We start from the raw sequence: 16,357 nt of genomic DNA, 5'->3' as shown, positions 1-16,357 counted from the left end.
GATGCGTCCGCAGCCTTTCAGTGACACGCCGCAGACTAGTGCTGCTTTTAGGCTCCGCAGGACTGCAATTGTCTCGAAGCGGCTCTTCATGCATCTCTTGACCTTAAATGGCCTCATTCTTTTCCTCTCCGGCCTCGTCTGACTGGATTGAGTTACTTGATGTTTACGGTTGCTGACGTAATTGGATAAATGGGTTTTGTGACATTTAGCATGATTTAGTGACTTTGTGTTGCTCCTGCAGAGTAATTTTAACCAGTTCCTCTTTCTTCAGGTCATTCGGAGTGGTTTTATGGGAGATTGCCACTTTAGCCGAGCAGCCCTACCAGGGCATGTCCAACGAGCAGGTACTGCGCTTCGTCATGGAGGGAGGACTGCTGGACAAACCTGACAACTGTCCCGACATGCTGTGAGTCCACCGACTGCACTTTGCTCCTAAACTTGGCACTCTGCTTTACACCGTTAACCCTTTGTCCTCTAACCGGCTCTTTTCTATTTAGGGATGCGATATCACGCTAAAATGTCGATAGTATGTCACCAGATGCTGCTGCTAACGTCAGGCCAGGCGAAAGCCTGACTGGTGCCATTTGCGTCACGGGTTAAAAGGAGACCGGTGACATCATGTTGTCAGAGAGCTTCCGTCCATAGAAGGGAGAATGTGCGCTTCCCAGGGGGTGACCGTAACGGTGACCCGTGCTGCTCCACTTTTTATTAAGAGCTTCTCGCACTTATCTTCACCTCGGCGTGTGTCTGTCTGCGTCACAGATCTGGTCTGCCATTCTCCTTTTCTGGGCTGATGTTAGTAGCGAGGCATATCCGTCCGTTTCTCTTGACCCCTTTATCCCTCTGTCTCTCCTTCTTGTCTCAACTGTTATGGAAACACAAACCCCCGGTTTCCATGGCAGCTACGACGAGATGTCCTGATTGCACGAGGAGGACTGAACATATGCTGCGCTGTGCTATAAAAACGGCGAAACTTTGTCATCTGTATCTCATCAATACACTCAGCTAAACATCGTGAAGTCGGGATGTTGCTCGTTTCTATGACATCATGAGAATATAAGCGTTACTTGACTGAAATACAAGGGCAGGGATTCAGAAATAGTGTGTAGATCTCTTGAACACAAAGCAGGGTTTCGTTGCTTATCATGTTGAGCTCAATAATTGGATATTTTTATCCAAAAACTATTTAACAATGATGTTTTTGGAGCATTTTTGCTCTTTTTTTAATAGTATATGAATAATCCTATCATGGATGCATGAGATTTTTCTTGCTGATTTTGAAAAAAGGCTTTTAGGCTTTATATTTCCATTATTGTCCTTAATGACAGTCAGTAGCTCTGTTCCAAAACCTAGTGAGCTGCCTACCTAGACAGCATATTAAGGCATCATAGTCATGCTCATAACACAACAAAGTTTAAGGGTCTGTAAGATTCTTAAAAAGGTTTTTGAAAGTCATCTATGCCCAATAAGGCTATTTTAATATATTTGAAATGTAATTTCCAGCAGCCATTACTCTAGTCTCTAGACTTACCATCACATTATGCTAATTTGGTACTTAAGAAACATTTCTTATTATCGATGTTGAAAAGTTGTGCTGCTGAATAATTTTGTGGAAACTGGGATACATTTTTTCATGATCTTTTTGATAAGCAGAAAGTTCAAAAGAACAGCATTTATTTGATATAGAAATCTTTTGAAACAGTAATGTCTTCACTGTCACGTTTGATCAGTTTAATTAAGGCGTCATCACATGTATCCTTCAAAGAGAAGGCAATCCCAGAATGCATTGTCAAGCTCAGTAGAAAAAAACTTAAAGTAGTGAAAATAGTTTTTAGATTTGTGTGAGTGCTGTTTATTTGTATGACTAGTAGAATAACTTGCCATAGAAACTTACTAACGTCAAACTCTTTTGGAATTAATTTTGAGTCGAGTCTCTCATGCCGAGCGCTATTTGTGGAGTTGCTGGCTTTGTAAAGTGCTTCAAATCATTAACGTATGAGCTTTCATTTCAGTTAGTATGCTGCCTTAGAAGGTAGCCGCCCATAGAGAGAGGCAGTAGACAGGAAGGTAGCTCAATGGGTTTTGGAAAAGAGATAGTGAGTGCAGACAGTGGGCAGGATTTATCACATTTTGTTATTGGGTTTGAAATCACTTCAATGAGTAATGACAGATGGCTTCTGCTGTGAATTTGTGATCCAACAAACGGCGAAAAGGGAGGTTACTTGCGAACCCCAGTCCAAAAAAACTTGTTGTCGTTGTTTTGAGGGAACGTCTCAGAAGTTGAAACCACAGAAAAGTTTCACTTTCCGTCAGTTCCTAATGCCCAGCAGAGAAACTTCCAGTGCAGTGTTTGACCTGATACTGTGGAATGTCCTTGGGCGAAGGCGCCCAGTTCTGCTCTGAACGTGCAGCTGGAGGTCACTTAAAATGTATTTCAGTGGGCCAGTGAGTGCTGAAACTATTCTTAGCTTGTTTGTTTGTTTTACCAAGATGTGGTGGGATAGTACCACACCAAACTGTTATGATCATATGTTTTATTATTTAGTTTAGTTTTGCTTTTTTTTTTTTTGCTTCTCATGCATCCTCAGCTGTTCACATAAAATAGGTCTGCGGAGTGTTCAGGATAGTAGTGCTGGCGTAGAGCACTTCTCAGTGTGTACGACCACAAAATGTTCTAGAAGTTGTCTGCTCTGCAACGCTCTAGTGTGTTCTAGCTTTAGTGAACACTGCCACCTGTTGATGGGTGGAGATTTTTAGTTTGAAACACCTGGGTTTGGGAGACTTATAGACATTATATGTTTTTAATTGTTTGCACTGAGTATGAGATTTGTGTATGAATATGAGATTTGTACATTGCCTCCATCACAAACACAATGCTGAAGTGTTGCTATATTTCAGTTATAATGTCCATTTTGCTGAAAATCTCTCTGCTAATTCTGTAAATTACATAGGCAGTGTTATTTTAGTATTATTTGTATACTATTATATTATTCACATTTTAATTGTCTTTTATTTTTATATTTTCAGTTTTTATTTGTTTTTGTCATTTAACTTGATTTAATGTAAAGTTTTTATGTCAGTTTTAGTAATTCAACTTATACCTATTTATTTTAGTTAGCTGCCAAGGCAACGTTTCTAATTTTCATTCAAGTTGTTCCATATAATATTTATATTTTATTTTATTTCAGATTTATTTTAATTACCAAAAACATTTTTTAATAGTTTTAGACTGATTCAAACTAATAACTCGTCTTTTTAAAATATTGATTAAAAGAACTGGCTTATTCTGGTCATTTAATTCCAGGAATCAGGCTAAACTGGTCATGCTGTATGTTTTTGATTCGCTAAAAAGAACCAGTTCAAAAGAGTCATTTGTTCATGAATCTGACTACAGTGGTTGTGCTGTACGTTTTTGATTCACTAAAATGAACTGGCTCATTTGTTTTTTAGTGTGCATTATTTTGCGGTTCACAGTCAGTTTATTGCATCACATCCAATACCGTATTTTAATACTAATAGTTCATGTGACTTCTGATCAAGTATCTTTAAATTCAAACTATAACACCACATGTGTATCTGGTCTACAGGTTTGAACTGATGCGGATGTGCTGGCAGTACAACCCTAAGATGCGACCGTCTTTTCTGGAGATCATCAACAGCATAAAAGAGGAACTGGAGCCGCCCTTCCGGGAGGTTAGCTTTTTCTACAGTGAGGAGAACAAGCCCCCTGACACAGAGGAACTGGACATGGAGGTGGAGAACATGGAGAACGTTCCACTGGATCCTGCTTCCACATTGGCCCCCTCCTCTCAGGGGAGCACAGGGGCTCAGACCCAGAGTCAACAGCCGCTCTCCCCAGCTCAGGGGCCCGGGACACCGATGGGGTCCACCCTAACCCCCTCCACCTCACCGCCTTCCTCCTCAGCCTCTCCGGGCCTGGCCTTAGACATGCACTCAGGACAGGTAGCAGCAAACGGCCCAGTGGTGCTGCTGGGGCCGGCGTTCGATGAGACGCAGCCCTACGCGCACATGAACGGGGGGAGGAAGAACGAGCGAGTGCTGCCACTGCCTCAATCATCGGCCTGCTGATCATGACTGCTCGGTTTCCCTCTACTCCTCACACAGGGTACCCACATTTCCCTCGCCCCTTTGTCTACATGGTCATATGTGTTTTTTCTTTCATTCTCGAGGAGTCAAAACCCAGGGGTGACCGTGGAGTCGGCAACCAGATGGACAGTGTCCTTCCTGAAAGTCGGTGGATCATTTTGTTCAAATTTTGAATGATTGAGGATGTTTCGGGGCGATCGGTGACAGAAAAACCTCTTGCAATATTTAAGTTTTCAGAGCAAGCCACCACACTAGAGAGCCCTAGCTTTCACTTGTGTGAGGAAAAAAAAACTGTTTTAATGTTTTCTAAAGGAAGAAAACCTGCCAGTTCATTTTGAAACAAGAGAGACAAGCATATTAGCCAGCAAGCCCAGCCTGTGAACGCTTTCAGGGTGCATACCAGTGTGTTTCTATACAAAAATACACATTTCCCTCTTCAGCGCAAGTAAATTTCTTCCTCTAAAACTGTCATACATTTCTCTTTCAAGACGGCGCAAGACTTTCTCAGCTGCGATCGATTGTTCTCAATCAGTGATCGGTCATGTTACTGGTTGAATCCACCCTTCTACTTAATCCATTTCAAGGGTGTTTGTTAGAAAGTGAGGTGGGCTTTTTTGAAACTGCCAAATTTTTGCCAAATCAAATTTCCTTTTTTCTTTAAAGTTATTTATCATTACATCACCCCCCCCCCCATCCACAGCCGATTTTTCACGGTTGCACTTTGAAGTAGCGCAATCGAGGGACTAAGCTCTCATACTGTCTTTGATGGGGGATTTCTGGACCTCATCTTTTACAATCAGCTTGAGTTTGTAAATCCTTCCCCTTTCCCCTTTTTATATGGATCTGATCTCTGACTATTGCATGGCAGTTCCTGCTGCACACTCCATCTGTGAGCTGAGCCTCTGTGAAAGTAATGTCTCAAGTCAAAAGGAAACAGCACGGCGCAAAGGTGAAGAGATGCGTGTATGAATTATAAGGGATCAGCATGGTTATGAAGCAAACTGAATACAGGGGCTTCATCTGTTTTGACATCTGTTTCGTGAGATGAGTGAGGCATTGTACACAGCAGGTATTTTTTTTAGACTAGTCATTAGTCTCTCTGTACAAATCATATGATTCTGAGAAGGGTCTTACAGTTCTATGTTAGACCACAAGATCATTTACACACAAATCATTGGTTTGAGTCACTTTTGATAACTTTTTTACAGTTCTGATGTTCACCTCTTTGTCTGTACAGAAAGAAGCTGCTATTTTTTTTTCTTTTGTGGGTGTTATATATATATATATATATATATATATATATATATATATATATATATATATATATATAAAAAAGAAATCCTTCAGGTTTAATATTGTATGATATCTCCACTACAGTCCATTTTCTTATGCTTTATACTCTTCTTGCAAAAAAAAAAAAGAAAAAAATACAAAAAAAGAGAATAGGAATTTATTTTTATTTTTTCTCCCTAAGAGGTTGTCTGTATTGCCACATGTCCATTGCCTTGTGTTTTAACAATTCTATCTATCTATTATTATTATTATTATTATTATTATTACAACAAACTCTTTAGCACTGCATGTGAACTTTAGGCACCCTTGATACAGTTGTCTACCACTGCACCTACTCATGAGGTGCAGCTCAATCTCAGGTTAATGTTACAGTTTTGTTCTCCAAACATCATGTTCTCATCAGCTGATTCCACCTCAGCTTTTTTAGTTGCTGGTCTCTCCTTGCAGTGTAGTAAACCGTACAGTATGTCAGTGTCCGTGCTCATGCCTCCTGCCAGGCATTGTCATGGAATTTTTCATTTCCATTTCTTTACCCTTATAGACTGTTTTTGTAACCCATTCATGTAATTGAATAGCAACTAACAGGGCTAATTGGGTTGTCTGTATCACCTCCAAACGAGATGCATTCGTAATTTCTGTAACCACCTCGATTTTATAAATCCAAGCAATGAGCACTAAACTTCCTGATGAAATATTCCATCTGTAACCAAATAAGAATCTGTTCAAGCTCAGAAAAGCGATCGCTTTCTTCAAAGATTGCTAAATAAAACAATAGGTTTCCATGGCTAGTTGGCTTTAAAAAAAAAAAAGTTTAGTTTTGAAGAATTTCTCCATGTGTATTTGGGAACGATACCCAGGAATTATTTATCCTGTCTTAGAAGGTTATTTTCCCCCTTTGAAGGGGTATTTATTTAATTTTCTTTTTTTGTGTGTGTGTGTGTGTGATACCAGTTGAAATCACTGTACAAATGCCCTTATGATTTAGTATAAAGTCTGATTCTAGATGCATTTTCCATGATGTCATGACTGGGGGACTTTCTTTTTTCATTTCCTTCAGCATCTATCTACCTCATTCTCTTTTACTTTTAAATGTGTAAGTATATGAAATGATAAAATACATCTCGCTTTTTCTGTAGAGGACACCTTATCATCCTCTGTCATGTCTCTGATTTAAAAAAGAAAAGAACTCTTTAAGCACCACAAAGTACAAGCTCCCAGGAATGGAGAGAGTTATGATGTGAGCTAAAATGCCTATGGGATTCCTAACGGCGTGTCTATTGCATCTCTTATCACATGCCTGGCAATGCAAAAATCACACTGCTTTTGATCACACTGCAATACTTTATAAATAATTGTGTTAAAATACCTAATTCACCAGATGGTTTCATCATGATGGACCTTAAGAGATAAAACTTATAAAAGTTATTTGCTATCAGTGTTTTCTTTTGCATTTAATATTCTTCTTCTTTGATCATCCCTCCTTATTTGCCCATCTAATCAATAAAACTGCTGCTCATAAAGGTTTAGGAGAGCATATCTTAAGTAAAGAATTTGTTAAACACATCTAGCCATGCATATGCTAGCAGAAAATATTCTCATTGAGTAATGAGTCGGCCTCAAATAAAACGATAGTTTTGGTTTCAAAAAGCCACATCAAGTATTATTCATGATATTTACATTAGAATATGTCATAAAGTGCAGCTGAGCTGTAGAGGATTGGATGTAGAACAGATAAGCCAACAAGAAAGTTTGAGTCCAGATACAATGTTGTCATTGGAAACTGTACATGATCTTTAAGTTTCCATTAGTTTAAAGGATCTTATTTTTTTTTAGTAAAAACTCATTTTCAGCATCAATGGAGATCATGGCCCTGGACTTCCTGTTTCCCAGCATGACTTTTCTAGACAACACTGACCAACAATGTCGGTCTCCTACATATGTCAATAGCCTATAACTGAGGATGACTTTAATACATACTGATATTTATAACCTTCTCTTTTCCTGCAGTCTATTTGGCCAAAGCATCTAATGATTGAATGCATACAACACTTTCTCACAACAAACCAGTGGATTTTTTTCCCTTCTCATAAACCTACCTGGAAAAAAGATTCCAACTCCACATAGTGAGTACAATATATAAAGGGCCAATTGTTGTCACCGTATTCATCGACATTATTCTCTAGCGGGAGAAAGGGCTGTGGTTTTGCCTCTCTTTTCTACTGCTGCTGACAACATGCTGCTTTACAGAGACTACAAATAGTCTTGCCAGTAGCATTAGGTGGGTGGTTGATCTAAGCAACATACTTTCTCTCTCAAACAACCGTTAAAAAAAAAAAGATGGGCCAGACGATTAAATTGCAAAGAGGATTCAGAGAAAGTCACGGTCGTACAACCCCTGGCTGTTCTGTTTCATGGCACTTAAAACATTCTTTGACTTTAGATTGTGGATCTTTTGAACTCCCAGGGGTTGGCGTTTGTTGGAAGAGACCTGGTCGGGATGCTGAGAGGCACATTGTTAGAAAAGAATATTATTCTGTGTGGTACAAGAAGATCGAAATAACCATTCTGTAAAAGCCCTTGTGCTTGTATTGTTGCGTATGTATATGGGTGGGAGTGTATCACATGTAGATGTAGTGATTAAGATTTTGATGTGTTTATAATGGGAAAATAATAGATATCACTATTTATTTCTGCTTCTTTTTTTTCTTTCTGTAATGAATATGGACAAAAGCATTGGCTTGTTGCAAAGTGAATGTCAGTTTTCATTGAATGCTGCCAAGTTTCCTTAGTTACAGTTCTACAGAAACACACATACACAAATAGGACAGCGATGTCCAGTAGATTACGGGTAGTCATGACACAGAGAGAGAGAACATGACTAGAATTTAAAATAAAAAGAGACAAGTTTACAGTAGAAATAGCTTATGTTGCAATGAAAGTTTTCTGCAAACCTGAAGGTAGATTGACTGAAAGATTTTTTTCCTCCACTATCATGAGAACTATTATAATTTTATTATATTTCTTCATAATGCAAAACCTCAGGTTTAGAAAAGATGCATGTATGCATTTTAATTGCAATAATGAGCTTGAGGTTTCACAGACATCATTTCCCAGGCACTGTTGTTTCTGCTTGGCATTCCGACAAATTTCAAAAGGGGCCTTGAACTACTGTACTGAAGAGTTTAATAACACTTTATTTTCCTTTCACACAAAAAAAAGAAAAGAAAAAGAAAAAAAAAGGAGAAAAAATGAAGAAAACAAATCTCTGTGTCATTGCATTGATTGGTAGAAACTGATGGTGAAACGGCTTGGCTGGTACTCTCGTCTTCTTGTAAGTTATGTATCTAAGGCCTCCTGTTTTTCAGTTTTCTCCTCACCTCCAGTTGAGATGGTAGACTTTTTACATGCCATTGGCTTAATGTATATCTGAAGAATTTTCATGTATTTTCTTTTTTTCTTAAATTTTGAATTAAAAAAATGAATGAGTCTGAAGGCTTGTGTCAAGTGTCACTTATTAACTTGTGATCTACGTGATAGGATTATGTTTTATGGAGAACGTTTTCTTTAGTGTTTTCTACCTGTGTGCTGTCCACGTACTCTGAGGTTGCGTGTTCAGAGCTGTCCAGCTGGCGTAACAGAGCGTGGATGATGGTCTGGAGTTGTGGTACCACTCTCTCTGGGCTTGCCAGGCTGCCTGAGGCTGGCACATGGATCAGCGCAGCCCTTCCCTGCCCATGGTACAGTGAATAGTAGTATACAAAATCACACAGGTACCTGCAGGTTGTTAACTTGATGTTAATAATCATATATGCCATTTTATCATAAAACAATGTTATGACAAAATTCACAAATGGAGGAAAATAAACTTTGTTGAATTATAGTACCAACAAATGTACAGGACTTTAAATGTATACTCCACCCAAAAATGAAAATTCTCGCATCATGTACTTTATTCAGAAAAACACAAATACAGATTTTTGGAAAAGTCCATATAATGGAAGTATCCTTCCAAAGTTGACACTTCAAAAACCACATAAAGCAAACACGATGAACACTTTTAGGTGGAGTATCCCTTTAAATCAACACATTTTTACAGATAACTTTATATTTTTATAGATAAATAATATTTTCAAGTTTTATCTATTAATCAAATTGTTACTCATCTATTACCTCCCAGCATCTCTGGAGTAGATGACATCAAGTCCCATATTCTTTAAATGCTTGCTAAGGGACCTCATGTCTATGACAGAGTCCAGTCGTTCTGGTCCTCCCTCAATACAGCAGTGATGAACAGGGCACAGACCACTCACATCCCTGTCTTTGTAGCAGTGGTTCTTGCCTGTTTGCTCCAGTGTAATGCCTTTGGCACCTGGGGCTATGCCCAAATGGATAACAACCTGCCCATCACAGGGAGAAAATGTCTCTATCGTCATTTTGTATCAAAAGTAAAATGTTTTAGTTTTAAGACACATCATCTAAGATGCTGTAAACTTCTTATTTATACCCTCTAGATTTTTTTTAAAGCATCCTGTAATCTCTTCTCTGTTATGAAGTGTTTCATCAAGACCTAGTTTATGTATAAATATGTGTTACCTTTGGAGTCACTGTTTGCAAGATATGATCAAGGACTTGTTGTGATTTTGCATAACTGACAGGAATCTCCATAATATGGACATCTATGCCCAATGCAAGTCCTTCCATCTTCAATCCCTGCTCAAATAGCAAAGTATGGCCATCTTACTGACGAGAATTTATAATGATGTAGCAGCATTTGTATTCCTAAAGGAACCTGAAAATTGGCTGTTTATTAAATGGTATGCTAAAAAAAACGACAAAAGCACCATTAAGGTATAGTAAAAAAATTGTGTTCTTCATAGAAGAAAAGAATAAATACGGGGTTCCAATGATATGAGGGTGAAAATTTTTTTGGATGAATTATTCCTTTAATGAATAAATTTTCCTCAAATGTAATTATAATTATTTATATAAAAGGGTAAAAATTGCATTGTTTTCCTAGTAGGCCTACCTTAGCTGCCTCCCAACTTGGATTCACTACATATTGTCGGAAAGGGGCAAAACCTAGTAAATTAGAAAAATTAATAAATATACGGCATTTGACATACATAAACGTATTAGAGCTGACTAATTAACGTTAGGCAAAACCAATAACATGATCTTTAGTAGGCCTATACACAGCGAAACCATTTTAACGGCGACACAACTTTCGCTCGACAAAATAAGTGCTGAATGCGTCAGTTTACCGACCCAAAATAAACCACCTACCTGTTACAACTACAATTTCACTAGTAGTGTCCATCGAGATGGGATTTTATTAAATTAAAACACTGTTTACCACCTTTCTCGTAACTGAGGACGGAAGTAACGATGCTGTGCAAGGCTATAAATGTCTTGTATAGGGCTATAATAAGTTAACCCAAAGTGACTCATTGCGCAAATGAGGCTGTGAGGCAGTGCATTGTCCATTTTTCTCCACATGGGAGAGCCATCTCATATCCCATCATAGAGCTAAAGACGCACTCCTTCAAACATCTCACTGAACGGGACAGAATTTGTACAACCTACCATGGCGAAGGACTGAGTCATGAATATTAATTAGAGCGGGCTGACGAGCGTCCAGTCAGAGTCACATAACCTAATTAATATTCAAATATGTCGCGCATACTTGCCAACGGCTGTTTCAGCAAATCACTTAACCCTACTGGGCGAACGTAGCGTTGCGTAATTAATATTCATAAGCCAAACCGTTCTCATAGTAGGACTCACTAACGGGACATGGGATCAGCTCAAATCCTCCGCACTTGTTCGACTCTGCCTCCGCCCAGCGCTTCTCACCGACGCAGAACACAGATGACAACGAAACAATTGATTTACTTCTAACTTAACACATTTAAGCGTAACCCAAAGCTATTAGATTTACACAATTACAAAGAAAAAATGTTCCGAATCAAGGAGCCGTTTGAAAGCGAAAAGCTCCAACTACAGGAGCTCAACCAAAGACTCAGCCACTACCTAATGCGCGCAAAACAGTTGGAACAAGAAAATGCCTGCTTGATAAGCGAAATAAATTCAGTCAGACAAACCAGATCTGGAGAATGGGAAAACAAACACATGTCCGAACTTCGGGAAATGAGGAGACTGGTGGAGCGTTTATCTTTCGAGAAATGCAGAGCAGAGATGGAACGACAGAAGCTGCGCGATGAATTCCAGATGCTTCAAGCGATGCGTTCAGAGGAAGCTTCGGTGGGCAAAGGCATCGACACTGAGCTTAAAGGCTGCGAGAGGCAGCTCCATCATGCTCTTCAGACCAACGGTGGTTTGGAAGATCGCCTTTTTGAGCTTGAAAACGAATATAAGTTTTTGGAAGATGCCCACAGAAAGGAAATCGCCCAGATGAGGGACCAGGTGCACTCCCGAACTGTACGCGTTGTGACTCAAATGCATCACGCACCTCCAGCAGTTACGATGGAAGAGGTGCAGGAGTATGCGGCCAACTTCAATGAAAGCTGGCAGGGGACTTTGGACATGTACCGCCTGAGGGTAGAGGAAATCGAAGAGTCTATAAAAGCAGACCACGCGAGGCTGGAGGACATTCAGAGGGAAAAGAGAGAATATGCTTCACAGTTAAAGAGGCTGCGTGACGAAATTGAGAAACAAACTCAAGTGCAGCTGAACCTTGAGGAGCAGCTCGTGAACATGCAAGACAATTTCAGAGCTGAAATCAGTCAGTATCAGGTGGGTGTCTGAGCAAAGGTCCTCTATTAATAATATCACATTGCCACAGATGAAAACAGAGATTGCGTAAGGATATGTACAACAGCGCCACACCCACTGTACTAGTGACACCAGGCATATTCTGTCATTAGAGTACACATTAGTGTACATTACTTTTTCTTTTTTAAGAATTAGAGGCACAAATCCCATGTTATCCCACCTAATGTGATATTTTTGATAAAAATAAGATAGTGTATGGCGTTTTAAACATCAAATGTCTGTATCCCCCTACACTTGAATGGTAAAATGGCCCACCTCAGAGTAAAAAAATGATCAAACAAAAACATATTGCTAAAAATATGTCTTATGTATGTGTATAACATTTACTTTAATATATAAAGTGAAAATGTTGACGTTCAACATTTCTTAAGGTGAAAGGATTAGTTCACTTTCAAATTAAAATTTCCTGATAATTTACTCACCCCCATGCCATCCAAGATGTTCATGTCTTTCTTTCTTCATGTGAAAAGAAATTAAGGTTTTTGATGAAAACATTTCAGGATTTTTCTCCTTATAGTGGACTTCAATGGAGCCCAAATGGTTGAAGGTCAAAATTACAGTTTCATTGCAGCTTCTACACGATCCCAGATGAGGAATAATGGTCTTATCTAGAGAAACCATTGCTCATTTTCTAATATATATATATATATATATATATATATATATATATATATAGTTTTAACAATAAATGCTCATCTTGAACTAGCTCTCTTCTTCTTCTCTATTAGAATACTGCCCTCCACAGGTTAAAGTTTGAACTAATTGTTATATACTTGCACTAGCATATTGCATATGACAATTTAGTTCAAACTTTGACCTGTGGAGGGCAGTAATACACTTAGCAGTGTCAACACTGCTGGAATTCAAATAGAGAAGAAGAAGAGAGCTAGTTCAAGATGAGCATTTATGGTTAAAACGTATAAAATAATATATTTCTCCTTATTTCTCGTCTGGGATCGCTGTAAACTGTAATTTTGACCTTCAACCGTTTGGGCTCCTTTGAAGTCCACTATATGGAGAAAATCCTGGAATGTTTTCAACAAAAAGCTTAATTTCTTTTTGACTGAAGAAAGAAAGACATGGACATCTTGGATGACATGGGGGTGAGTAAATTATCAGGAAATTTTAATTTGAAAGTGAACTAATCCTTTACGCACCACTTATAGGGTGATTGGGACACATTTTGCCATCGAGATGACTTGGAAAAAGTCTCCTAATCAACCTGATTTCATTCTACCATTTGTTGAAAAGTTTCATTTAAAAAAATAATAATATATATATATTTTTTATAAATAGTTGTATTAAATTTATGAGGAAATATAAGTTCAGAAATATCAGTGCTTAGTTCTTCCAAGAGTAAAGAAAAATATTACAAAACACACAGTGGAAACCAAGCAGACATCAATTCATGTAGATGAACATTATCTCAACACCTGTTCTTTCAATGGGTCCCTTTGGAGCTCAAGTGAGAAGTGCTTAGGCACTGCCAATATCCATGTTTATCATCTCTAGCTCATTGTGCTTTAGAAAAATGAGCATTAAAGCTTCATCCCATTATTGCTTCTCTCCAGGGAGAATGACAAATGAGCAGTTACTGAAGCAAAGTGCAAGCATCAGTAAAGTGTTGTGTCACTGTGGGCTAAATTGAATGAGGATGTCAGTCTTAACATATTAATGCAGTTAGTATTACTAGCCTATTGAGTGCCAAATGTTCCGATTCCAAAACCACAGATATGCACTCATCAAACAGACTAATGATGCTGGCCTGTAAACAACATTTACTGATAAAAATATTCAAGTCAGAAGGTTTAAGTGATGTGTAATACTATTGGTCAGAGGTGACATTTATGAGACCACCCAAAAATACATGATGGATGGTTTGGAGCCATTTGAGTGGGGGAAATTTAAAGGCTTGTATCAACCATTGAATTTAGCATATCAGATATTGGATCTGTGAATTACATTGACTTAAAAAGTCTTGTCTTGTGACTTGGACCAACATGAAGTAGATAACCCTTCTATCATTAAAAACACCTGTCTCTTTAAATAAATAATGAGGTTTCAGCAGGGAGTGATGTTGGAAGAGCTCTCAAACAGGTGCATCACACAAACAGTAGCCCCCAAAATATACTTTGGATCAATAAGGTGCAAGTGGACACTAGAGAGAGAGATGAGATAAAAATAGTTTTTATAGTTTAAATGACATACTATTCAGTGCATTATTGCAATATTTAGTATATGTTTGTATATGTGTGTTTGTAAAAGAGCAAATAGGCTAACTATCTTTCTTCTTGTCATACAGGATATTATTGAGGAATTGGAGTATGAGCGCAGAATGTTGTCCAACACCATCTCAGAGAGGCTGAAGGACCATCAGGATCTCTTACAGGTCAAGATGGGTCTCGCTTTGGAAGTGGCAGCATACAGGTAGAGCAAACAAAATCAATTGAATGCTGCCTTTCTCTAAATGACCATGTAGTGCCTTTGAGGCTTGAATACAGTCCATATCAGCACATTCAGCTTCACTTTTTCTGATAATTCATGCTTGTTCATTGATCCCAGAGGTCTTCTGCTAGGACTTGAATTTCATGCATTCAGTTTTGACAGTTTCCTCAAGCCCATTCAAGCATAGGGATGAATGACCCGTTTCTGTGCCCTTAAAACGAGTCTCCTCCTACATTCACTTTGTGATATTAAATATTAATACCAAAATTACTTGTGCTTCATGGACTTTGGCTGACATGACATCTCTAAGGACCAGTGCAGCAGTCCTTGAAAGCTATTAAAATGTCTTAAGTTCATATTTCGTTGTTAGGGGCCGGCAGGCCGTTCACTCGCAATGTTTTTGCATTCCACTGTGCTGCTTTTTTGATATTTTTCCATCTAAACATGCTAGATGTATGTCTTTGACCAGCATGTTTGCATCATGTTTGCATCCTACATGACAGTCTCTTCTAGTAACGCGACACTCAAGTTAAAAGTTCAACTTTTAAAAAACACATCTAGGGACCTGAATATACACATTTGAGTGTTGTTTAGAGATTTGAGTAGAGAAGTTTGTCATAGCAACCACCCCCAACATGAGCCTTGTAGATGTATTTTTAGCCACTGCAGCAACAGTGACAGGAACAGCGACTAATGCCCGCCCATTTGGCAAGTCTGCTTACAGCCCCGCCCCTCTTTTCTTGGAGACTGGATAACTCCTGTTTCTGTGACCTAATCACTGTATGTTGAACAAACACTTAAGATGATTTATGATTTTTATTCTATTGCAAAGATGCCTGATGCATTAGCTAATGTACACGAAAGATCAGCATGTGGAGTTATTAAATAAAGCTATTTAACAGTAGATTAAAAATAATGTTTTGAGGTTTTTTTTTTTTACTGCAATTTCCTGTTAAGATCCGCCATTGCAGATAGTACATGCATTAATTTAAATACTGTATGTACAACCATTATTTATTCTTGATCAAATGTTGGGTTGGTCTCTAGTCTCAAGATGGTCGATCTGTATTTGCAATGGTTTAGATACTACTTAAACATGATAATGTAGAAGTTCGATTTGTCTGTTTAAAACGGCTCCATGTCGTGAGCCATAATGAAAACAGACAGGGTGCATTGTGGCAGTTATTTTTAGAGCAGTCTTTCAAAGGAATCACAGGGGACTTTCAAAGGTTTACTGTCTGTTGCTCCACAAAGTCTGCTTCGTTTTGGTTCTCCAGCGCATTTTTCATGTAAAAGAATTGTCAAGGTAGGTTCAAAACTGCTCAAGGACCCGTTTTTAAACACAATAGTGGAGATAAGGGTGTTGTTAGTGACCTTAACTGTGTTTCTGCTTAGGACATGTCCATGGTCTTGGTAGGTTTTCTGGTTGCCCTCAGTGTTGTTTGAGATTTTACATGATCATGGCAGAGCATGGAGGTAGTCAGCATTCTCAAAAGAGGTGAAAAAGAAGTGCCTTGGTTGTTCATGATACTGTATGTTCGGCTCAAGTAATTAGACTGACCTTAAATATGCCTGTTTGCCCGTATCTTTGACATTGTCATGTTTATTAGGGCACTCTTGGAAGAAGAAGGAAGACATGCTCAAATGTGGTCTAATCAGCATTCAAGAGAAAGAATAATAGGTAATTGCTTATGTCATTCAGCTTGAAATAATGCTTTTA

General features: G+C 38.5%; 3 protein-coding genes across 7 annotated transcripts in view; 2 read left to right on the top strand and 1 right to left on the bottom strand.

Annotated features, from left to right (window-relative positions):
* The window catches only part of igf1ra (insulin-like growth factor 1a receptor), a 128,941-nt gene extending 120,049 nt beyond the window's left edge, over positions 1-8,892 (top strand). For both annotated transcript variants that reach the window (XM_048167784.1, XM_048167783.1), the window contains exons 20-21: positions 272-406; positions 3,588-8,892. In XM_048167784.1, the coding sequence (XP_048023741.1) occupies positions 272-406; positions 3,588-4,089 (637 nt within the window). In that variant the 3' untranslated portion in view covers positions 4,090-8,892. The remainder of the gene's footprint in view (positions 1-271; positions 407-3,587) is intronic.
* Positions 1-10,977, bottom strand: part of pgpep1l (pyroglutamyl-peptidase I like) — a 60,048-nt gene extending 49,071 nt beyond the window's left edge. The window contains exons 1-5 of one of the 4 annotated variants that reach the window (XM_048167788.1): positions 10,684-10,977; positions 10,427-10,479; positions 9,994-10,110; positions 9,571-9,797; positions 8,979-9,174 (exon numbers count right to left, since the gene is read on the bottom strand). In XM_048167788.1, coding sequence (XP_048023745.1) covers positions 8,979-9,174; positions 9,571-9,797; positions 9,994-10,110; positions 10,427-10,479; positions 10,684-10,717 — 627 coding nt within the window. In that variant the 5' untranslated portion in view covers positions 10,718-10,977. Of the gene's footprint in view, positions 1-8,714; positions 8,857-8,978; positions 9,175-9,570; positions 9,798-9,993; positions 10,111-10,426 lie in introns of those variants that run through there. The other 3 variants (XM_048167789.1, XM_048167787.1, XM_048167790.1) reach the window with 3 other exon arrangements.
* A 240-nt stretch (positions 10,978-11,217) lies between these two features.
* Positions 11,218-16,357, top strand: part of synm (synemin, intermediate filament protein) — a 9,433-nt gene continuing 4,293 nt past the window's right edge. The window contains exons 1-3 of the mRNA XM_048167785.1: positions 11,218-12,153; positions 14,495-14,619; positions 16,248-16,318. Coding sequence (XP_048023742.1) covers positions 11,356-12,153; positions 14,495-14,619; positions 16,248-16,318 — 994 coding nt within the window. The 5' untranslated portion in view covers positions 11,218-11,355. The remainder of the gene's footprint in view (positions 12,154-14,494; positions 14,620-16,247; positions 16,319-16,357) is intronic.

Source organism: Megalobrama amblycephala, linkage group LG19 (assembly GCF_018812025.1).
Source record: "Megalobrama amblycephala isolate DHTTF-2021 linkage group LG19, ASM1881202v1, whole genome shotgun sequence".
NCBI lineage: Eukaryota > Metazoa > Chordata > Actinopteri > Cypriniformes > Xenocyprididae > Megalobrama > Megalobrama amblycephala.
The sequence above is the reverse complement of the archived record's forward strand: the minus strand, read 5'-3'. Positions and strand labels throughout refer to the sequence as shown.